The sequence below is a fragment of the Daphnia carinata genome, chromosome 1 (genome assembly GCF_022539665.2).
Source record: "Daphnia carinata strain CSIRO-1 chromosome 1, CSIRO_AGI_Dcar_HiC_V3, whole genome shotgun sequence".
NCBI lineage: Eukaryota > Metazoa > Arthropoda > Branchiopoda > Diplostraca > Daphniidae > Daphnia > Daphnia carinata.
Genome location: NC_081331.1, coordinates 8247252 through 8271729, shown reverse-complemented (window position 1 = coordinate 8271729; position 24478 = coordinate 8247252). Strand labels below are relative to the sequence as shown.

Here is a 24478-nt window from a genome sequence, read left to right as displayed (position 1 = left end):
ATTGCCGACGACGGGCAGTTTCACCTACCCTTCTACTACGATGCCTACTATAGGAGCTGGTATGCTCCCATCTGTATCAACTCATGCAACGAGTACACCACAAATCAACCCCCAACGAACGCATGAAGATTAACGCCATTCATTTCCAATCTTCTTTGGAAAACACTTTCATTCCATCTTCATTGGAAAATGGTGGCACGCCACAACCAACTTCGCTCCCGTTCCCGAGCAATGTAATGGCTCCACCCTTATACTTACCGGGCCCCCAATTCCACTAGCTCCTCCGCAAGTATCTCTCGATTCATCGCGGGTTTACACGCCAGACGCCATGGTTTTACCGACGCGCTCTAAGTGAACTCCACAAACGCTACGGGAACCCTCAGATCGTTTCGCAAGCTTGAACATCATCTCTACTAAAATTGCAATCGTTCAGGGACAATGATTACAAAGCCCTGCGTGCCTTTTCGGCCGACTTTCATTTCGTTGTGGCCACGTTGAGACTTGGTGGATACGGCATGGAACTCCACAGCAACGCTACTCTTTCACAACTTGTCTCCAAACTACACCCTGCATTAAGAAGTCGACGGGGAGAAAAAAGCTGGTCTATGCAACCCCAGTTATCTACGGTAGAAGACCTGGACAAATGGCTCGATGGAATCGCCATGGCTGAGCATTCAATCAGAGCCGGATCGATCGAGAGTCACCAGAAAAAACGATCGGACCAGAAAAATGTCCAGGATCCAAATCCATACATTATCATCACCTGAAGGACTGTAGGCAGTTCAAGGCAGTCCCGGTCGAGAAGAGAGCTGCCATTGCAAAGGAATGCAATGCCTGTTCCGTTGCTTAGGCCGAGATCACCTCAGCCGAGAATGTCGATGCAACGAAAAATGCAGCCAGGCTAATTGTGACGGGGTTCATCATCCGCTGCTACATGGAGCTCCCAGAATGTTCCCGAAGTGGGATAAACCAAAGGAAGCCGGATTTTCCGGATCAGTTGCCATGGGATCGACTAGACGAATTTTGTTGCTGATCGTCCCAGTATTTGTCCGAGCTAACGGAAAGGAAGTTCGGCTATTTGCGCTCCTCGACGGTGGCAGCGAGATCTCCGTTATAAAGAAACGAATTGCGGAACTCCTCGGGTTGGAAGGTCGCGTTGAAAGACTTGTGACAACACCAGTCGACGGAATAGGTCGACCGACGGATCACAAAATAGTCGAGTTTGACATCGCTTCGTTGGATGGCCTCTACTCTTTTAACGTTGTGGGCGCGCACGTTATGGACACCTTTCAGTTAAACAGAAGGTCGATCGATCTGACCAACCTCGCAGAGAAATGGCCGCACCTCGCTCATGTGCCCATACACTCTGTGCTCGACCAAGACGTCGCCATTCTGATCGGTCAAGATCATCCGGCAGCGAACGAGATATTCGAAATCCGAAAAGTTCCGTATCACCAACGAGCCCCCTGTGCTTACCTCACTGCTTTTGGATGGTGTATTGCTGGAACAACGGCGCGTTCCGGTAACGGTAAAGGGAACTTCATGGAATCCTAGTCGACGACCGATGTGACACATTCATACAACAATTCATTGAACTCGACACCTTTGGAACGAAACCAAACGTCGCCGAACCGGTCAGCATGGAAGATGAAAGGGTGTGGAAAATCTTGAAGGAAACAACAAAACATAACGGCGAACGCTATGAATCAGGCCTACTGTCTACTGCCTACTGTGGAAGCTGGACGATCCGGCTTTACCCAACAACTTCCTTGCAGCGCAACGCCGCCTCGCTTGTTTCGAAAGGAAATTTTACAAGGATAAAAAATTGGCCGAAATTTACAAAGGAGTTATCGACACTTAAATTTTAAACATGCTCGAAAACTATCCAAAGAAGAAATTGACGCTGGTTCATCAGGGCGGACATGGTACAACCCGCATCATCCGGCGTTCAATCCGAACAAGCCTGGAAAATGTCGTGTTGTATTCGATTTAGCCGCCAAGTGCCGTGGGATATGCCTAAATGACGTTCATCTCCGAGGTCCCGATCTCCTTACGAATCTTATTGGGATACTTCTCCGCTTCCGACAGTACGTTGTACCAATCGTTGCTGACGTGGAAAAATGTTCCACCAGGTCAGGGTGTGGTCTATCGACGGGCAGGCTTTCCGCTTTCTCTGGTATGAACCTGGTTCATCACAACCACCAGACGTCTACCAGATGGATGTCCATTTTTTTGGCGCCGCCTCTTCCCCATCAGTGTGCTCGAACGCGCTACAACAGGCGGTGAAAGACTACGGTGACGACCATCTTCTCAAACAAATCACGAAACACTTCTATGTCGACAACTGGTTGGCATCCTTTTCGACGGCAGCAGAGGCCCTATCTACCGCTCACCGTTTGACCGAAACGTTGAAAGCCGGTGGATTTCCGCTCACTCAATGGGCGATGTCAAACAACGCCGTCCGCCAATCACTACCTGGACAACGGCTAGAGGGTGCAGTCGTCAATATGGATCTTGATGCCAAGCCGATTGAAAGGACGCTCGGTTTAGTGTGGATTTTCAGCCGTGATGCCTTCATCCTAGGTGCTTCCGTACTTACCGATGGCCGAACCAAGCGTGACATTATGAAGGCCATTTCCAGCATCTTCGATCCACTTGGTTTCCTGTCACCCATATTGTTCCAAGCGAAATTTCTGATACAGGATATCTGGCGCCCAAAATTCGATTGGGATTTCGAATTGGACCAAAATCTAATCGACCGTTGGATCCACTGGGCGAATTCTCTTCCACTGCTCAACGGTCTTGTCTTAGATCGCTGTATTTCACCGACAGGAAAGGATGCTTCGACAATAGAACTTCACGTTTTTGGTGACGCATCAGAGATGGGTTTCGGAGCCGTTTGCTACGCCCGCTTCGTCCACCCTAATGGTACGGCAGATATCAGCATTCTTCTTTCAAAATCACGGCTAGCACCGTTGAAGTTTATGACCATCCCGCGTCTTGAGCTAAATGCTGTCGTCTTAGCTGCTCGCCTGGCTGTTCAGGCGAAAGAAGAACACGACATCATTTTTCGTAAAACCATCTATTGGTCTGACTCGAGCACCGTCCTGAGTTGGATCAAGTCTCGTTCTTGTCGCATCAATGTTTACGTTGGTAACCGCATTGGGGAGATCCTCGAGTCCTCTTCTTCAACTGAATGGAATTATGTCCCAAGCTTCATCAACCCAGCTGATGATGCAAGTAGGGGTCTCACCGCCGCTGAATTCGACATCCGACACCGTTGGTTTTCTGGCCCGAAGTTTCTAAAAGTGTTAACCAACTGGCCTTGCCTTCCATCTCTACCGCCATTGGAAGCGGATGATCCAGAAGTTCGCGAGGCAACATGGGTCGGTCAGGTCCAATTACCAGACAACGAGATTGATCAGCTTATTGCAAGAAAATCGCGAGTTCACATCGTCATCCGTATCGTCGCTTACATGCTCCGATTTATCGCAAACGCGCGAACATAGGAAGTTGGATTGCCTCTCGGAATAAGAAATCAGCCTAGCCTGCAACGCACTATTTCCACACACACAGCGGAACGTTTATCATAATGAAATGGACGATTTATGGACCGGCCGCACAATTGAATCGAGTTCCAGCCTCATCAAGCTATCGCCATATCTGGATCGCCGTGGTATAATGTGCGTGGGCGGTCGGATCGACAAGGCGCCAGTGCCACTTGATCTTCGCCAACCCATCATCCTTCCACGTCTTGAACGTTTCACCCAGCCGATCCTCTTCCAGATGCACCGTGTTCGAGCGCATTTGTCGGCCGAACAGCTTCACCACGAAGCGCGAGGTCAATATTGGATCCCCAAAGGCAGGCTTACTGCCCAAAAGGTGTTCCGAATGTGTCACTCTTGTAAAAGGAAGAACGCAAAAGGCTTACATCCAAAAATGGCCGACCTGCCCAGCTTTCGCCTAAAGGTAGGCTATCCCGCATTCACACATACCGGCGTTGATTATTTCGGCCCGATAGAAGTGACAATTCTACGACGCACTGTCAACACTGGGGCTGCCTTTTTCCCTGCCTGACGTATCGTTGCGTCCATTTAGAGATGGGGTATTCACTCGACACCAGCTCATTTATCTCAGCATTGGACCGATTCCCAAACTGTCGCGGTGTCCCAGCTTTTTTCCATAGCGACAATGAATTGAAGTTTGTCGGAGCCCAACGAGAGCTGGCTGAATGCCTCCAAAGTCTGAACCAACACGCAATTCTTAAACACCTAGGCCGCCAACCAACCAAGTGGCACTTCAACCCGCCAGCCGCCCCGCATTTTGGTGGCGCATGGGAACGCCTGGTCCACTCTGCCAAGACCGCTTTACGATCCGTCTTGGGAAGACAACGGCTTTCCGACGAAATCCTTATCAGCGCTCTCACCCACATTGAGAACGTTCTCAACAGCCGGAAACTCACAGCCATCAGCGACGACCCAGCCGACCCAGAGAGCCTCACGCCTAATCACCTACTTCTACGGGGCGCAAATCCGAATGCCCCGCCTGACGTCTTCTCTAAAGACGACTTATCTGGCCGACAAAGGTGGCGTATCTCACAGGCCATGGCCGACCAGTTCTGACGTCGATGGATGAAAGAGATAATTCCCAGCCTCACGGAGCGTGAAAAATGGTACCAGGATCATCCGAATCTCGAAGTCGGCGATATCGTCGTGCTTATAAACTCATCAACTCCCCGTGGTATTTGGCCAACCGACCGAGTCACCCAAGTCGTCGTCGGTGGAGATGGGATTGTCCGGTCAGCATATGTCCAAACCAATGGCACGGAATACCATCGTCCCGTCCATGAGCAACTATTGATTGAATCCGTCCATGTAAGAGAAGATGCGATTGATCAAAACAATCGCAGAACCGGCGATGTTGCTAATTTGGCAACGTCAGGATCGGAGATGGGGAAATCGGGAACGAAGGACGGAGTCAGCGAACACCTTACCACTGACGATTACCGCACATAGCAGAGAACACCTGTCCGTTTACGGTCGTCTCCTCTAAACAATCGTAGTATTCTACTCGCGTGTCCATTACTTGTCCTGTGTTCCTCTTTTTATTTTTTTCGCTCAAGTACTGGCAGGCAACCAACACTTAACTAACTTGAGTTTTTCTTTGTGTTAATACTGGCTGGTACCAGTATTTCTCTTTCGTGTCGACCTGTCTATTTCGACAGACTCGCGTGGTAACCTGCTCGCAGCAAGGCACCATTACCTGTTATTTTTCTCATGTGGACTGGCAACCATACGCCAGAAATACAATTCTAGTTTCTCCCAACGTCCCCTTTTTTCTGTCTCGTCCGTGCGTAAAGGCAGCATCTTCCATGGCTATTTTCAAATAGAACTAAAGCTGGATCTCCTGGCAAAATATTTGATGTGGAGAAAAGCTCGTGTAAATATTCAGCTGTTGATTCTGAGGACTCCATTTGCGGAAGGAGGAGATTATTTTTGAAAGAGGCGCTTAGAATATAATATCACGTTATTCATACGATTTTAGATTGAAATTACTTTGAACAGTGTTGCCACTTCATGTTTTGCTGAATAAAAAATTTGGATTAGAGATACAGTAGGGATCGATCGCATTCGGGTAAACCGATCCGCTCTATTCCAGCAATGGCCGATCTGTTGCGATCTGGTTCGGCCCCCGTGAAACAGATCAATTCGGTGCTTTTCTTCGGTGCGAACTGCTACGATATACTAACATTTAAAGAAATGGCGGCTGAAAAACTATTAATGAAATTAACTACCAAACTCATGCATTTAGCACTTTTGCCGATTATAAAATTAGAACCATTTAATATACAAGCCTAATATTCTTCAACTAGTTTCGTTTTTATTAATTAAAATATGTTCGGGGTACGGCAATGTTGGAACTATTGACTGTCAATTTTAAATTCTGTAGGCCCGCTAGGCTACGGGAGAAAAAAATAGTTATTTAGTAGCATCAAATAATAAAAATTAGAGCTACGAGCCGTAGCCAAACATGGATTTTAATTACAATTTTTGTTCGGCGATCGAGATCTCGGTATTTCAGTTTTTCAACCTATAGATCTCAATTACGATGCCAAAACCGTCATTGTCCACTATATCTTCAATTACACTTTATTCCATTATTTTTCATCAATAAGCGAGTGTCAGACATTCAAAATGAGAAATAATCTTCCTTTAAGGTTCATTAATAATCTTTCTTTAAGATGCGTGATGGCGTAAAATCCAAACGTAAAACGAGTCTTTGTCCGATTCTCAGATTTATCCAAAACATTGTTGGAACAACGGAGGATGTGCTTCTCAATGGAAAGAAAAATTGCGATGATTAGACATTGCCACAAATTGTACTAATAAACTTCAATATTGACTTGTATCGCTTGTATACTGAAGTGAGTGTGCATCACGCTGACACTATTTCCTTTCCGCTTTGTACGATACAATCAAGCTGCTGCCTTCACCGATTCAAAAAATTCTTTACCAATCGACTGGAAGGAATAATTTCCGAAATCAACGAGTTATAATGGGATGATAGGCCAGTTACTTCGTCGAAAGGCCGCAACGTTTCTTAGGCCGAGAAAAGAGTTCCCCGCTCACATTCATGTAAATTCCAATTTGAACAATAAATGGGAGGTGATAAGAGAATTTTGTACATACGCCTTAAAGTACGACTATACACTAGCAACCATTACCAACGTCGAGTTCCATTTAGTGACCACGTCTTGAGCCAAAAGCTTTATTGTTCGTTTTTTGCGTACCGATTTTAAATTCGACGTTGCTGTTAGAACACTTTGATGGAAGTAAGTAACATGCGCTCTTTACCATGTTAGAATTGAATAATCGTTGGTTTTTTAGCCAGAGCCTTTGACTACAGTTCTGAAAGTACGGGCAAAGTACGAAATGTTGAGCCATTAGCCATAATAGTTGTATCTTAACAATTTCGTCAGCCTGAGCTGTGTTGTAGGCATTGTCAGTGACTATACCAACCATTGTAAGATCGTGAAATTAATCGTTTTTAGGAGAGAATCACGGAAGGAATTAAAAATTAACAATCCTTATAATACTTATAATACTAATAATATTCAATAGTAATATAGTTTATTTGTCTATTTAAGATTTTTTCCGCTACCATAATCCCGTTTCTTTATTTTAATACTAATTTCCATAGCATATTGATGAAAAAAATACGTGGTAAACGGTGATAGGCCATTTGAACTCTTCTCCGGATAGTTTTTAGCCGGTCCATTTATAAAAACTAACGGCTGGCTCTAAAAGAGAAGTATATAGATATTCTTGAAAATGAACTTCTTCCATGGGTTCGCCAAGTTCATTTTGTACAAGACAACTCCCCCATCCACATAGCCGGCAACATCACCCAATGATTTCGAGAGCATCCCCAAATGGGACTGCTGCCGTGACCTTCTGTGGGTGTGGATATGAATCCCACCGAAAACGTATGGGATGAAATAGTCAAAGATTTTGACTGCCGACATGCCACTAAAGCGGACGACGTATTTGATCATGCATATATATATATATATAACTGCTTTAGTTTTAGGTCCAGAATCTGCCCTTTTTCTTTTGTTACCATTAGCTTACACATTTTGCCACATCTCCATAACAACAGCATATAAAGATAAAAGATTCAAAATTTCACTGAAAAGGAAATGAATATCCTGCTTGTTTTCCTAAGGTCACAACAAGCTGTTCTATTTTTGAGATATTGTAGTTTCTTTTGTCAATAACGTTTTACTACATTTTAGTTCGGTTCTTCTAGCCTTCAGTGTCCCGAACCTTCGAGCAAAGTGTCTCGCAACGTCTTGCAGTAACAACTGAGTCTATGTATGTCCGCTAGAATACAACAAAATTTTAACGCCTTGGTCCGTTTCTGTCCAACAATCCATAGCAATATTTCGGGATTAATTCTTCATCCAAATATGCTTTTTAATTCTGTCACATTTTTTATTCGGTGAAAGTTTTCCAAGTTAAACGATAATTCATTGCGTGAGGAGAAATTCCATTTAAGATTTTGATGTTATACTTATTTTCCATCAAAGTAAAACCTTACTTCTTTCCGATTCACAACTTGAACTATTTTGATTTTTTAATAGTTTTCAAAGTCTTATGACTATCTTTCCTTGTTTATTTTGAAAGAACGGAGCCAATTCGTGCTGTATAATGAATGAAAAAAATAATATCAATGAAAAATATTAATAACTAATACATCTTTTACCAAGATGATGTTTTGGTAATTATCCTGTTCTTAGTCTCCAGTATTTGAAAAAATAAAACACACCTTATGTACCTATATATATAGGACGAGACTTAGCGCTATGATCCAGAGAATACTAACCCAGGTCACATGCAACCCGGGGCAGACAAACATAATACCGAATAACCTGAAGTTCCACTTCAGGTAAACAGATAAGCAACCATTCAGTAGATTCAAGGTCAAAAATCCAAATCCCGTGAGTTGAAGAAAGAAGATTGGAAGTGACAGAAATAATTTCAAATTTGCCACAATTTTCAACCCTAACTCCTTGTCTCCATTGCCTCTAGCGGTAGGCGCAATCGCCGTAGCGCACTTTTATTTTAGCGCTCTATGATCCAAAATGTTGGAATTAGGGAAAATCGGTAACTACGCTAGTTGGGAATAAAGCAAAAGTTGCCTAGAAATTAAAACTTGCCGTTTTTAAGTACAAATTATAGTGATTCTGCATATGCCGCGATATGCAAAATCACGTGTTAGATTATAAAACAAATGCTGCTCTTTTTTTCGCGCCGTAGTGCACCCTCGTAGTCCTATTATTCATTCCCCAAAAGAGAGCCAAAGTAGCCCCATTTACGTCTGGCCTTCGTGACTGTCTGGAAACTTTTTCGACACATTTGGCACAACATCTAGCGGCTAATTCCCTCCCTTCCTCATTAGCAGACGAATTCCTGCAGGTAAAAAGGCGGTTGGAGGCGAGGAGAGTCAGATAATTCGCCAGATGACAACTCATAACAAAAGTTCCGTGACTCATAGGAGGGCGATGAAAATTCGAAGAATCAAAATGGGTCGACTCTCAGAAATGGTTTTGCTTGGCATTAATTCCCAGGGTACCTGTAGCTTGTTATCGAATGTTCACCCTGTGAAATATACAACTCAGTTAAGCAAGTGGTCTTAGTCGTTCTAGACGTGTTTTTCTTCTTCTCTTTATGTAAAAATTGTTCAAATTCCTCCCACGGCCCTGTAGTACCGTCGAGTGTAATTCAAAGAGAAGTGATCGATCAGTTTCATTTCATAAGTTTCCCATTGATGATCAGCGACTCCATGTCTGGCTGAAACATTGTGCACCTGGATTTAAGCATTCAAAATCTTCCGTGTTGTGCTCAATTCACTTTGATTCCGCTTTGTTAACTTGGACTCCTCGCCGTAAATCGAATAGGTTGTCCAACAGTAAACTTAATCTGATTTAGACACACACACCGGAACTGAGCGACCCCAACACCAGCATGAAAATGAATGGGATATTGTTAGTTTGAATAGACCTGCCAAGGTTAATACGCAATGTACCAGTGAATCTGACATCGTTTCTGTTGACATGAACTTTAGCGTTGAATGCCACAACTCCACCATTATTTCTTTACCTCGTGTTCGCAGACAACTCGTCGTGGATTTTACCAGTCCCACAAAAAGACAAAGGGTAGATCATAGCTATGAAACTCCTACCAGCCCCTGTCTACCTGTAATTTACAAAGATCTAGAAAAAGAGTTTAATGAGGATGGTGCGCGTTGCCATTCTGAGCAAGTTTTATTTAATAACAATATGAGCTCTTCATCACAAAAAATATGTGTATTGACGACGTCATTAAACTCACAGAGATCAGTTGTTTAAAAAAAGAATACGCAAATCATACTCGTCAACTTGAAAAAGAAACTCGCTGGCTGCGCATAAAGTTCAAGTATGAAAATGGTTACCTCAAAAGAGTAAATTACCGTAAAAAACACTTACTGCGATGTCTCTTCGTGAGCGTCAGAATTTGAAGGACTTAAACATCAAAGTTGGCAAAATTTCAATTTTAAAGCAGCAGCTAAAAAAGTCCACAAAAGAATGCCACGATATAAAAGAAGTTAGAAAAAACGCAACAAGAAAAAGAGACCTGTCCGAAACAGCTTACCAACTCTTTTTGAATAAAAAATGGAATTTTGGAAAAAGAGCTAAAGACCGTAGGTACTCTTCATTCATCCCAGCCCTGGCAATAAATCTAAGCTATTATTCGAACGCTGCGTATGAAAAACTTAGAAGGACCTTTACTTTGCCGGTCATTCCAAGTCTTTGCCGCTACCAGTCGGTTGCTCTTCCGGGATTTTAAAGAATGCCTTAGCTCAGATAAAGACAGACATTGCTGAAGGAACACACGGCCAAGATGTAACCCTTAGTCTCGATGAAATGTCTATCAAGAAGGCGTTGTGCTACAACCCACAACTTAACAAATATATGGCATTTACCGATTTCCCAGATGACAAACCTTCCAGTCGGGAAACAGATCATCAAATTCTTGCTACAAAAGTCTTAGTGTTCTATGCTGTAGGATTAGATGGAAAATGGAGATCGTCTGTGGTTTATTGATTTATGAACCATTTAACCGGGCTAGGCCAGTCGAAAGTGCTGAACGATGACGTGACGAACGATATTACTTGTCATGAATTCAACGTAAATGTAAAAGCAGTTACTTTCGATGGGTTGTCGGCAAATCTAACGATGTTCAATGCCTTTGGAGCGAACATCAGGATTCCCCAAAAACCACCGAAATCTGTTCCTAGCCGGCGCACAAAAAACACTCCAGAGAAAATGAAAACCAACCGTATGAAATACGCTGCGATGAAAACTTTTTTCCTTCATCCTAAGACCAAAAAAGACGTTAACGTGATGATAGATACCTGCCATATGTTAAAATTGACTTGTAACTTAATAGCACAGACACCGAAAGGTATTCTTATACCTGGATTTCCGAAACCGGCAAAATGGTCGTACATTACCGAGCTCTTCGAATACCAAAACTGTCTAGGATTTCGTCTTGGTAACAAGTTAACTAAAAACCACGTCGACATTGGCACACACAAGATGAAAGTAGTTCTTGCTGCTCAAATCTTTAGTAATTCAACTGCGGATACTCTTCACCATTTACGGAATGATCTGAAACACCCAAATGTAAAGTTATATTTTCCCTATGGTATACAAATGATTTTACCTTTTAAATGTGGTGTTTTTTGCAGTTTACGAGAAGTACGAGGAATACTGCCGGAAGTCCAACAAGATTTTCGACATGCTGAACTCGTGGAATATCAAAACAAACGACAAAGAAAACAGATGACAGAGCACCACTGACACTTTCCAGCCTGTTGGAAAAAGAAAAAGAACTTAAAACGAACGAAAGGATTACAAAATTGTGTTAAATCTTTGACATTTACTTCCCGCAAGTTAGTAAGTGCCAGTAAACGGAAGGCTGTGATTTTCGGTTTCGTTTCACTACCACAATGAAATCAACAATATCGCTTGCATAGAATTAATCAAGAAAAGCCTTTGGATTTTGTATGCACGAGACTCACCAAACAGGATCCACTGGAGCCTTTCTTTAGCATAGTCCGGTTAAGGGTTGGGTTAAATAATAATCCCACATCAATTCAAGTGAAGTATGTCATAAGAAATATTCTAGTTATAAAAAATGGTGGTGTTATAGCTTCTTTGTCATCTAACTGTTCACCTCTTCCGTTTGCAATATTAAAGGACCTGAATTGTGAAATAGAAAATGATGCTATTGACACTGAGATGGAGGTAGAGGTTGAACTTTTCAGTAATGTAGTAGAGTTAAATGCTTCCATCATGAATAATACTTTTACAAACCAGTGTCTTGCCTACATTGCTGGATATTGTGTTTTAAAAGTTGAACGTCTCTTCAACTGTCTCATGTGTAGAAATGCCTTATTTGACTCCCTTGATGATCCATTGGAAGAAGCCACAGCGAACATTTCAGATTTAAAAGAGCAGATGGGTATGCATTCCTTCAAACTCTGTGTACACAATTGCATTATCATGCGAGTCTGTTTTTCAATGGATCACCCCAAGGAAAGATCTGACTTGATTGGTGTCTTGTGGTGGCGGCATTTTTGGAATAGCCTCGACCTTGGTCGACACAGGACGTCGTCTGTTCTTATCAATAACGAACGCCAAGTATGTAATCTTTGGCATCATAAAGGTGCATTTTCCCAAACGTTCTCTGAATCAAAACTTCTGTAGCCGTTTAAATACCAATTCCAGATTTTGGCTTATTCATCTTGGCTACGGGCCTTAGCGATCAGGTCGTCTAAGAAGGTGTTGACATCCAGCAGGTCCGCAATGGTTGCGTCCATCGCTTTCTAGAAAATGCGTGGGACTGATTTCACTCCAAAAGCTAACCGTTTGAAACGAAAGAGCCCTCGATGAGTGTTAATCGTTAGTAGCTCTTGGGATTCTTCTTCGACCATTAGCTGATTATAGGCATTCAAAAAGTCGATATGGGCAAACCACTCCTCTCCGTTTAGTTTTGCGAAGATTTCTTCTGCTTTCGGTAGTGGATGATGGTGTAACTGAAATTGATCATTCAAACCTGTTGAGAAATGCGCACAGAGTCTGATCTTCCCATTGGTTTTCTGTGCTACCACCACTGGTGCTGCTCAATAGCTATAATCCACCGAGTAAACTAATTTTTCCTTAACTAAGCGGTCTCCCACATAGCACAAGTCTGGCCGTGGGATGTCCGCTAGATGTCGAGGTCGGATATAAGGTACATCCTGTTGACATCCGTCGGACAGCCCGAAATCCGATTTGGATGTCCGACGGATGTTTTTTTTGTTGGTTTTGACCGCCCTAAACAGCGCCGTCAGACATCCGAAGGATATCTGACCGGACTTCTTACGGCTATAATTTGGACATGTAAGGGATATCTGCATATTCATTCGTTTTATTGATTAATAAAATAAAATCGTGAAATAGAAAAGACTGTTGTTATTTTTTGATCTTTGTATTGAAACATGACCAGATTAATGAACATGAGAAACCTTGTGTTGCACAACCATATGCAGATCAAAAACAAAAAAAGGAAAACAGATTCATAAAGAAATCATTTGTCTGACTACAAAAACAAAAACAAAACATTGCTTCAACATTATTCGGGCTGACTGTATCTGTGTGACTGTGACTGACTGTGAATATAGACGAGAAACATAAAAAAAATACAATTTTTTTCTTTGTGAATGGATGATGAATGGAATGATGATGGGACTCATAGGACAGGTACCGTGCGAGGTTTGTCTTTACAGTGTCGCAGCATGTCAATCATGGCTGATTTAACATCTGCCTCTGTAATCAATGGCGTGTTACGTACCGATGCAGCTGAAAGATCAATACGTATTATAAACGAATGAAACGGATAACATGAATATTTAAAATAAATACCAATTATCACTTTTCCGATGTTGGTATCGGCTAGCTTTTTGTTATTACGATGTCCAAACCAGCTGAAAGATTTGCCTAGTTCGTTGGTCATAAGCCGCCGGGCGATCGATCTAACAATTGTTCTTGGGGTGTTTCCCCCTATTGCGATCAGGTGGGTTTTCTAGAAAACATTTAAAAAACAAACAAACAGACAACACCTGAAGTTTAATTTAATTCAAATTTTAATAATTTAAAAAAAATTACCAAACGTTGTGACTGGGCGGGTACGGCAAGGCAGCTGGGTAGCTGGGCGGGTACGGCAAGGCAGCTGGGCAGCGCGACGAACACGTTTCACAAGTCTTTCATGCACACTTTAAAATCCAAGTTCTGCTAATTTTCAAAAAATTCACACAACACCATACAAAGCACATGACTCAAAGGCAGCTACCGAGCGAATGCCTGAATCGCTAGATCCCCATGCGAAAGAAGTCGGAACTACCATTTTTTTTGCTTTTGGTGTTCATTCCCTAAACACAGGTAAATGGTATCTTCTCAAAAAATTGCTCATCAAATAATTATTATTAATAAAACAGTTATCTTATATAAAAACACTGTTGAAATTTAAGTAGATGTTTTTACGTTACATATTAAATAGTAATTTCAAGTAAATTTAAATTTAATAAACTGCTGGAACATATCACTGCCATTTAAGTTATCTGACAATGCTGATTTAATATATAGGGGAAAAAGGCGGCCATTATTTTTCTAAATACCATGTATTATATGTGTTTTTCACAAATACGACAAGTGGATTTGCGCCTGTAACTGTCAACATGACGTGAATGAAATTATTTCGTTAACAGGTTTACTGATGTTGGGATCCATTCTGTCTTTTATATCACTTATGCTGTTGGTTATGTCATTTGCCAGGTAATCCCAACCAATTCTCTGTCAAACATTCATATGCCAATTTACCCTTTGTTTACAGTCCACATTGGCTGGTCTCTTGGCAAGACACATACAGCCCGTTCAAGAACATGGGTCTCTGGGAGTTTTGTTTTAGCAGATTCCGTTACCCAAACTACCAATTTGATGACCTCGTTGATGGTTGCCACTATGTCTTCAGCAAGACATACTTTGTGATTTGGGAATGGTTGCTGCCAGGTAAATTTAGAGTCACACTTTCCTTTGCCGGCTACTTCACAACTCTTTCATTTGCTCTCCAAAGGTTGGCTGATGGCAGTGCAGGTTTTTATGACGCTGGCCTTGATATTTTCCTGCTCTGCCCACATTGCCTCAACAATGCTTCTTGTTCGTTGGCCGCTCAACTTCACATTCCGATACCAGTGCAGATCCTGTCTGCCTGTGCACTAATGAATGGTTTGAAATCCTTTTGCCTCTTCCTGTCGGTGGCTGTCTTTGGTGGACAATGTTGGAGACGTGACTGGATGCCCTACCCAAATTTCAACTACCTCTCTTGGTCGTACGCGTTTGCCGTAATCGCCATGTTCATCGGAATGGCTGCCACAGCCAGTTTCTACTTCGTAAGTTCTCATCATGCAATTCACCATGAAATAATTCTAAACCAAGCAAACTATTCTAAAAATGACGCCAAGAGGACAGTGGAACGCAAGAAAGCCAACAGCAATCTAGTTGTTCAGATGCAATCACACGGCAGCCAGATTTACATCTGAAAATGTGTGCCTCACCCTCAAATATTTGGGCTACAAACAGTTGCAGCTGTGAATCTCTTTATCCATCATTCCGTTCCACAATGTCACCTCCGTCCATTGCTTAAATTTAAATCGTTGAGTGAGCTGTAATGTTTCTCTTTTTTTTAAATGTAAAGTAGTTTTACCAGAAACTTGTTTGGGGTCTTACCTGGAACTCTGGTAGAGCGGCAGAGGTCAAGGATGTACTCCATGGTCGTTAATTCGATGTTTCCGTCCATAATGAGCAAACGACAGTTGGCTATGTCCTCCTCGTACTGCCTCACCTTTTTTTTATTACAAGTTGACGAAAATAGATTGGATCTTTTAAATAATTCTGTTTGTGTGCCGTCACTTTCATTCAGGGTTGTGTGTTCCCTACACACTACAACAAAAAAAGGTATGTACGGTTCTAGAGTTAAATGCAACTACTTAGTAAAAATTTATTAAAAATATTTTTATTTTCAATATATTCAAAAAAATTTGTTGAAGATCTTCTTGTCTGCTCGAGGGATGTTGTTAGGACATCATTTTTGCACATCCATCGGACATCCAACCAGACTAGCCGAAGGACATCCGTGGGCCAGCCCATAGAAGACACGGACATTCGGCCATGGATCGGACATCCGACGGCTGAGATGTGCTATGTGGGCTAACTCGATATTCACTTTTGAGAGAGTGGTAAGAGGCACTGGTGTTTTTTTTCCTAAAAATGAGTTGTGCGTCAGGTTTCAATACCAACTTTGCTTCCATTTTCAGGCATCGGCCTAAACCCGATTTGAAGAATTCTTTAAACTTTTTCCGTAGGTGGTTTACTACCCCCTATGGGTGTAGTTCCATACCACTTTACAGCATATCGGATTGGCGGAGAAAAAGGCCCAGACGAAAAAGGCCCAACAAAAAGGCTCATACGAAAAAGGCCCACATGAAAAAGGCCCATTTTTTCCAAATTTAAAAGTGGGCCTTTTTCTCCATTGGACTGGGCCTTTTTCTCCGCTTAATTTCCATGTTTTTACAAACTTTAATTTGTTTCCAAAAAGTATTTCCCACCTCCTATTCCGTGGAAGTTGGAATGTACAAAGGTTGCTGAAACCGTGACCTTCTATAAGGTTTGCCGAGATGAAACAATGTTAGCGTATGTACGCTACTTAATCTTTGATTATTTATTCGGTAGCAATCTGATTTCGGATTATGTTAGTATTTATGTATTGCTAATATCCCGTTAAATAAAGTTCATTTTTCACAATTTTTGTTTATTGAAATACTTAATTCTTTAAATATAATATAAGAAATATGTTTTTCGCACTTAGCCTTGTTCTGTCCACCCTCTTTGATCATTCCCCCCAACCCCAAGTCCATCTCCCTTATAACTTCCCTCTGTCGATGCTTATGCCATAGGTAAAGACTACTGATTCGTTGTGAATATGGAAACTGAATGAGTTCCTCGGGGCTTTTGTGGTTGCTGGGAACAAAGATATGTTAACACGAAGACTAGTTTATTATTATTAACATTTGATAAATAACGTTATAGGAATAATGTTACAAACTTAAACTATCGTGTGAGGCAATGACAAAAAAAAAGAATATTATAATTCAATATTGATTCTCACACCATTTATTTCCTTATCACATTTTCAATTCTTTACACAATTACAAAGAGCCAAATAAATGTATTAAAATCATAACCTACTGCTAGAACTAGTCCAGGCGGTGACTGCTAACTGTTATCTAGGCTTGGAGAGCTTTTCACCCAAGCAATAAATAGTTCGAGCAAAACTGGAATATTCAATTTGCGTAGGAACGTCTATGAGTCAAACTAAATAGTTTATGCTTGGCTTTTGTTAAAGAGCAATCTTTTGTTAAAGATTATCCTCACCTTTAGTACGAGAGAACCATCTACGTCTCTGGTAAGAACTCGCGCTTTTCCAGCAATTATAAATGATTTTTTACGTTCTTCGCGTCCTGTTTTTCTCCTTATGCTCATTTTCTAGCAGCTATTGGCTATCTCATTACACATCACACACTGCAGTGAAATGTAAGGAAGCTTTGCACTTACAACGTGCGACGTTAAGAAAGCTAAGAACAATTACAAATCCATTGTAATTATTTTATACCATGAAGAACTTTTTTTTATGGGAGTCTGTTATTAGTGAAGACACTAAACCTTTTAAAATGAATCTAAGATTTTTTTTTCTTCAAATTTTCCACGATCATGGAAAGCATGCTAGTGTATTGTTATAAAAAATCACGACATGGCTTGCACATGAAAGAACACGAGTTTAGCTCATCCATGAGACAGCATCAGTATTTCATACGATAAATTTGCCTGTTTTTCTTTAGTTTATTCACTTTATGTTCTTTCTTTTCAGTTTTCTTTTTCTTAATGTTGGCTTTTCTCTTTTTCTGTTGTTATTCCTATATTATAAGGTCACGGTTTCAGCAACCTTTAAACATTCAAACTTCTACGGAATAGGAGGTGGGAAATATATTTTGGAAACATATTACAGTTTGTAGGAATTTGGAATTTTAGCGGAGAAAAAGTCCCAGTCCAATTGAGAAAAAGGCCCACTTTTAAATTTGGAAAAAAGTGGGCCTTTTTCGTAAAGGCCTTTTTGTCGGGCCTTTTTCGTCTGGGCCTTTTTCTCCGACCTCCGCAGATCGCCTTGAAAGTATCTCGAAAGGGTGTAATGATTGGCGGTGAAATAGGACTGAAACGAAATAGGACTGGAGAAATAGGACTGAAAATTTCCAGTCCTATTTCTAACGGAGAAATAGGACTGACTTTTTAAAACTTTTAGGACAGTCCTATTTCTCCATGCCATCAGTCCTATTTCTCCATGCCGTCGGTCCTATTTCTCCTTAGAAAAAGTCCTATTTATTTTATTTTGTTCCAATAGGAACGATATGCCTCCAATCCGGTAGGCAACATATTGCGTAAGAGCGTCGGGTCTCCCTTTGTAAAAAGCCGATGGTGTTAACTCATTACTTAAATGGTTCACCAAACATTTATCTTTTATCCTATTTTAATTTAAATTGCAGGGACCCAGAAATATGTTATATCTAATATCATATAGATATCTAAGACCATTTAATAAAATACTACTACGGCCACACCAGAAATATTTATTACATTTTTCTTACTTTTTAGTGTATAAATAAATTTTCCAGTTGCAGTCATGTTGTACTTGCTCATACAACTATCAGCAGCAATAGGCAATCAAGTCTTACCACATCGGTAGCACTCTAAGCTGTGACATGGGTAGTCCTGTGTTCGATTCCCCGTGGTTGCATTTCTTCTGAGGTTTTTAATAACATTTGCGGTTAAGTTAACTATGAATCGTTGAAGAATGTTAATGAATCTTCGCCTGTATGAAAACTAGTTCCTCACCAGGAGCAAGAAGAACTGTTGAGATACAAGAGAATGGATGAGAGAGGAGATGGTAGATGGGCGAAAAAAAAATTATTTGTAATTTAACATTTTAACAATTCCCCAACTTCTTTACCAAGAAGAGGATTCTACCACAGAAGTGGATGGCCAAGCATGACATAGCATTACTCATCAAGTGACGTATGCCAAAGGATTAAGTTAATATTTATATTGACATTGAAATAAAATTGATGAAGAAGATTTATGGGTGCCAAGGAAGTTGAAGATAGTTGCCGGCGGCGAATCGAAAGAAAAGATTTAGGAAGGTCAGAGATCTTCGGATTAAGCAGCTTAAGAATTATGGTTGCACCACATTTAATGACTACTCCATACGACGTTGTATCCCGGAAGCTGATGACGCTTGCCTGCAGCGAATTGAAAGAAAAGGTTTACGTAAATCCAGGTAATCTTCACTCATCGCAACAGCAAGAAGTGCTTCCATCCTATTTGCCGAGAGGTGTAATAGCGTTTGGCTCCTCCCCTTTTTGGCCGACTATATATATGGATACAATAATACCATACAACTTTAATAGTTCGTCTTAGACTTCGATCTAGCACTTACCATTACCATGTCTTCAGCTCGCTTTCAATGTTCGGGATGCAAATCCAGTGTTACCGGCCGGAAGCAATTCTGCGTTTGCCTAGGCTGCCATGTTCCTGTCCATCGTCTTTGTTCTGGTGTTACCTTCCATAAGGGTGTTTCGCCTTCATGGAAGGAGTTCAGCAACTTTTATCGGTGCGCCATGTGTTCTAATGGTAGTGCAGTCCAAGGTTCCACCGAAGATGTAGCAGATGTTGATGGTGCAGTAGCTGGGGGATCAAAAGGCGATGTAGCTGTTGTTGCTGTTGCTGGTGCTGAAGGTGGTCGTCCTAAGTGATTGCTGAAGCCAAGGAGCATTTTCGACCCTTCCGACGGAGGCAAGAAAAAGCCTCTAGTTCCAGCTTCTCCACGTCGTCCCACGACAGCGATCAACTCCTCGCACATCTCCTCAGACTAATTCTCCGCGTCGTCCAGCAACTCCGTCTTCTCCAACCTCCCCAATTTCTCCGTTGACAATGTCACCTTTGGTGAGTCTTGTTGTATCTCCTTTTCTTTTTATGTTGTCTCCTCTTCTTAGGTCAACTCCTCCAGTTCCACCACCAAGACGAAGACACAGGGCCCAACCTCAGCTACCAGACCTGTCTCCAGAAGCTGCAATCCCAAGGAGTTCATATGCAAGCGATGGAAGAAGAGAAGAAACATTTGCCGAACCCAGCGAATCGACAATGGAGGTATATATTTCTTCTCTATCGCAACATGTCTTAGTATTTTATTAACTAAACGTTTTTGTTAGCAATCATCGTATGAGGAACCGACGGAGCCATCCTACAAGATTCATGACGAGGGAACGAACAAGGGACTCCGTAAGCTTACTGATGGATTAGGTAATAATTCGAATATAAGTGCTAATTGAATAAGACTAAAAGAGGAATTTTTACTATAGGATTTTGCTTCAGCAAAAAAGCCATCAGTAAGAGCACATATACATGGCGCTGTACCTCCCGACCTTCTGGAAACCCATGTAAAGCTATCGTGAAACAAAAGAAAACTCCCCTTTTGGATTGTTTGCTTAATTACGATAATGCTGACTTCACCCCTGTTCCCCACGATCAAGAGAACACCCACAATCACCCACCAGACATTGGAAACCAGAAAAGGGTAAGTGTTTCTAGAAAAAATTAATTTGAGTTTCTAAATGTGTAACTTGCAATATTTATACATAGGTTGACATCTTTAGAGAATCGAAGAAAGCCTGCGTCGATCAACAGTTTACGGACCCCAGGGAGATCTTATTTGCCGAATTGAAGAAACGCAAGTCCATAGAAGGAAGACACATGCCGGATGTTGATTTGGCCACTCGTCGTTTAAGGTACAATAAAAAAATAAATTATATCATGATTATGGTTAACGATTAAAGTTTATATTCCAGTTACAAAAGAGCGAGGGTTATGCCCGCCAATCCCAGGAAAGATGACCCTTTCTTTCCTGTAGTGGAGAATTTCTTCCCACCCAACTGGTATCAGGGCGCCATCTTCGCTGGAACGGCCCAAGACCGTGCCCGGCACTTTCTGTTCTTTACCCATACCATGAAGCGAAATACTGAGGGAGGCCACAAGAAGCTGGAAAATTATGGAGGAACATGCCAATATTTTCAATTCAAGAAATTGTTGGTGATATGCTCAGGAGGGCTTTAGGTGATCTCTCCATGAAAGTAAGACTCGTGCGTTTTAAAGTATCACAAAAACATTTGACTGTTTCAAAGAAATATACAAAATCAAGTAAAATTGCTAGATAATGTAAATTTTGGGGTTTACCATTGTTTATTCAATAAATTATTAAGGCGGCTGCTTTTCACGCGAATAACGAAGACAATGTGTGAGTTGCAAAAATTAATCGCTAACGTTAATAATCTCACAAAAGCAACCTAAAGAAATAATTAAAAACACAAACAATCAAACTCTTTCAATAGGATAGAGGTTGAGCACTACAATAAGTGAAATAAGAGCTATCAGCTGACGTCACGGTGTGGATCGTATGGTACAGCAATATGATCCGAGCCAACATCGTGACGGTTTTGGAGGTTACTACCATGTCAGTCAAGTGCTTAGCGCCAACATTTTGCCTTTTTTTCTAATAACTAAATTCAAAATCTGGAAAACCGAATCCTGTAACATCGGGTCCGAATATGCGACAATTGCTTGTATACTAGAAATTTCAGGTTAAAAGTAGGAAACAGCCATTAGCGGTGGAAATACGTAGTTTACTGAAAAATGAAATTCGCTGTCATACCATTCAGTTGTAAAACGGGAAACAGATCGATTTCAATCATACCACCTAAAAAATGCCTATGGACTAACGTATTGCACCTCCTCGTAACTGGACATTTAATTTCCTGGTAATTAATAAATTATTAATGAAATACTATTAGAGCAAAATCAGAATATGTAAAAGCTGTATATTATCGATAGTAGTATGAAATAGTAAAACATTAGTGCAATTGGAAAAGTTTGTTGTGACCACAAAAAGTGCAATATAAGTAATAAATATTTCTGATTTTGCTCTGATAGTATTTTGTTAAATGAACTCTATTAAATCAAAGAAAGAATAATAGAAAAAAGTTTTGAGAACCATTTATGTAATGAGTTACGACCATCGGTTTTTTAAAAAGGGAAATGGATATAAGCCGACGCTTTACGCAATGTATTGTCTACTGGATTGGAGGCTCATCGTTCCAATTGGAACAAAGTAAAAGGAATAGAGCTATCTCTAAAGAGAAATAGGACAAATGCCGTGGAGAAACAGGACTGTCCTAAAATATTTTTAAAGTCAGTCCTATTTCTCCAAATCCTATTTCGGTTCAGTCCTATTTCACCGCGAATCCCAATTAAAGATAAGGTTTTTGAAATTGAATGTGTCAAATATTCTGTTGTCGTTTAATATTCATATTATGTTTTAATTACATCCAAATGCCATGAAGCTGATATACAGCAGCTAGGTATATCGAACACATATGTCACACAATTTTTATCACCATGGGAGGTTCTTGGTACTAGCTGAGGATGACGTAAGAGGGACTGAAGAGCCTGTCAGGCAGCTACCAGGTGACCAAAAAGAAGGTTCTAAGAGGAATTTAGGACGATTATGGAGAAGACTGAGGTGGGCAGTAGAAGGTTCTGCAGAGGTACTTAGGAGCCCGTCGTGCAGTGTGGGTTGCTCTAGCTAAAAACTTAGAATCACCGACCAGCGACGAAATACACGAATTTGAAAAAGAACTTGTTAATGCCCTTGCTGTTGCTAAATTCCATTTCGTATTTGATATTTAATTCAAAAATTTACTTGTTAATCGTAATAAAATTATTTGTATTCGAATAATAAAACGTCTGTTTTATTCGTTGTTCATTATTCGCTATTCGTATTCACTTGTACTGCTTCTTATTTTTCGTTTAGAAAATCAATAAAATATTTCATTTTTCCACAAGACTGCTGTCAAATCTACCCCTTTGTTTAGTTAGGATCTACATAAGAGTAGATAGAGCCCAACATAAACACCTGCCTCTTCTGTAAAGAAACCACACACCTATTCCTTCGTTTTAGACCCGCTCAGTGTTAAATGAATGCAGTAGAGACCGACTACTAAATTTTCATCTTCATATAAGACATTTGGAAAATATTTTCTAGTGTAGCAACCACCTGTACAGGAAGTTGCAGAAAAACGTGTCAGCTATGGCAAACAAAGCATAAGAAAAACCGTCACATTTTTCTTCAATATACTGTACAAGTATACTATTAGAAAAATTAGTTCCATTTATTTTATTTTTCTTAGTGTGATTAGCATTATTTAATTTCGTACAGATAAATACAAAGATAAATAATTTTTTGAACAACAATTCATAAAATGTGTTGGATAGGCGCCCAGTTTGTAGTAAACAGCCCCTCGTCTAATGGGTCGGTATTTCGCCGAATAAAACTTATTCAGTCTTCTCGGCCAGAACATGGCTTATTCGTATTCGTTTACAAACGAATCAAAGTTTTTTCTTATTCGACAGTACACTGCTACTGTGAAGAGAAAAACGACCACTTTAAAATTGTGTGGGTTTTTCTGTATTTTTTTTTAAGTTTAATGTAATAAAAATTTAGCTATTAAATTCCTCCTAACACAAGTAATGTCACAGTAAATTTTCAAAATTATTTTTTTTTGTAATAAAGTATTAAGTATTGCACAGTGTATTGTCGAATAAGAAAAAACTTGATTCGTTTGTAAACGAATACGAATAAGCAACGTAAACGAATACGAATAACGAATAAAATGGACGTTTTAAGCGCGAATACGAATAATTTTCGAATAACGAATAACGAATAAATTTTCGTATCAAATATCGAATAAAAATGGCATTGAACCACCTTCAGAAAAAAACAGGACAGCAATTAAAACAAGACTTCCTGTCCTACGAAAATATTACTTATTCGAAATTGTATTCGAAATGATACAATACGAATTTACAACAAATAGGAATAACGAATACGAATAAGGACATTTTTATTCGACGAATAACGAATAACATATTCGATTTTTTGCGTTATTCTATTCGAAATTTTATTCGAAAGTCTTATTCGACAGAACACTGGTATTGCAGCGCACAAAAAATACCCGTAGGGGAGACTGGGGTGATTTGGGACACCTTTTGTTTTTGTTCCATAACTCCTTCACAAATTGCTTGATTTTATTTTTGACTGGATTTATATTTTTGTTGTACCTTTCTTTACCTCCGTGTTTTTTTCCCGATTTTTATAATAAATAATTTACGTTTTACAGATTTTTAAAGTTTTGAAAAATTTGAGGGAGGAGCCTATGGTGTTGGGTGAATTGGGACACCAGGGTGGGTGATGTGGGACACCCTAAGTTTATACTCATAAAATACATTTAAAAAATTGTAATAAATCAGTAGGATACTACTAGATATACTCTTTTTTTTTAAAAAGTAAGTTAGTTAGAAATGTAACTTTTTTACTAATTAATGCAACGCTGTTTTTGTAGCTCCGCCTTTAACTCCACCCACTACTGTTCAATTTCAGGCACATTTGCTGTCCCAACTAGCCCCAAAAAAAGTCTTTTGGTAAAAATACAATTTCCCCTCAAAATAATGGTCCTAAAATTAAATTTTTTTTTGCAAACGATAGAGAAATGAATAGACTACCTGTTTGTATGTATAAAATATTAACTACTTGTAGTATTGTGAAGAAAAACACTAAATGGCGGCGAAAAATTTAAGGAAAAAAATACCGTTTTTTAAATTTTCTACATAACTTTCGTA

The 24478-nt window shown here is 40.4% G+C and overlaps 1 protein-coding gene and 1 pseudogene across 1 annotated transcript; both read left to right on the top strand.

Moving 5' to 3' along the window:
• The first annotated feature begins 2120 nt into the window (after positions 1-2120).
• On the top strand, positions 2121-3509 carry LOC130702709 (uncharacterized). The gene has a single exon (XM_057524324.1). The coding sequence runs from the start codon at positions 2121-2123 to the stop codon at positions 3507-3509; it is 1389 nt and encodes a 462-aa protein (XP_057380307.1).
• A 10435-nt stretch (positions 3510-13944) lies between these two features.
• On the top strand, positions 13945-15533 carry LOC130702710 (uncharacterized; annotated as a pseudogene).
• The last annotated feature ends 8945 nt before the right edge of the window (positions 15534-24478 follow it).

Excerpts from the sequence above, each read along its gene's own strand:
- LOC130702709 (XM_057524324.1), top strand. The coding sequence starts at position 2,121 with ATGTTCCACCAGGTCAGGGTGTGGTCTATCGACGGGCAGGCTTTCCGC.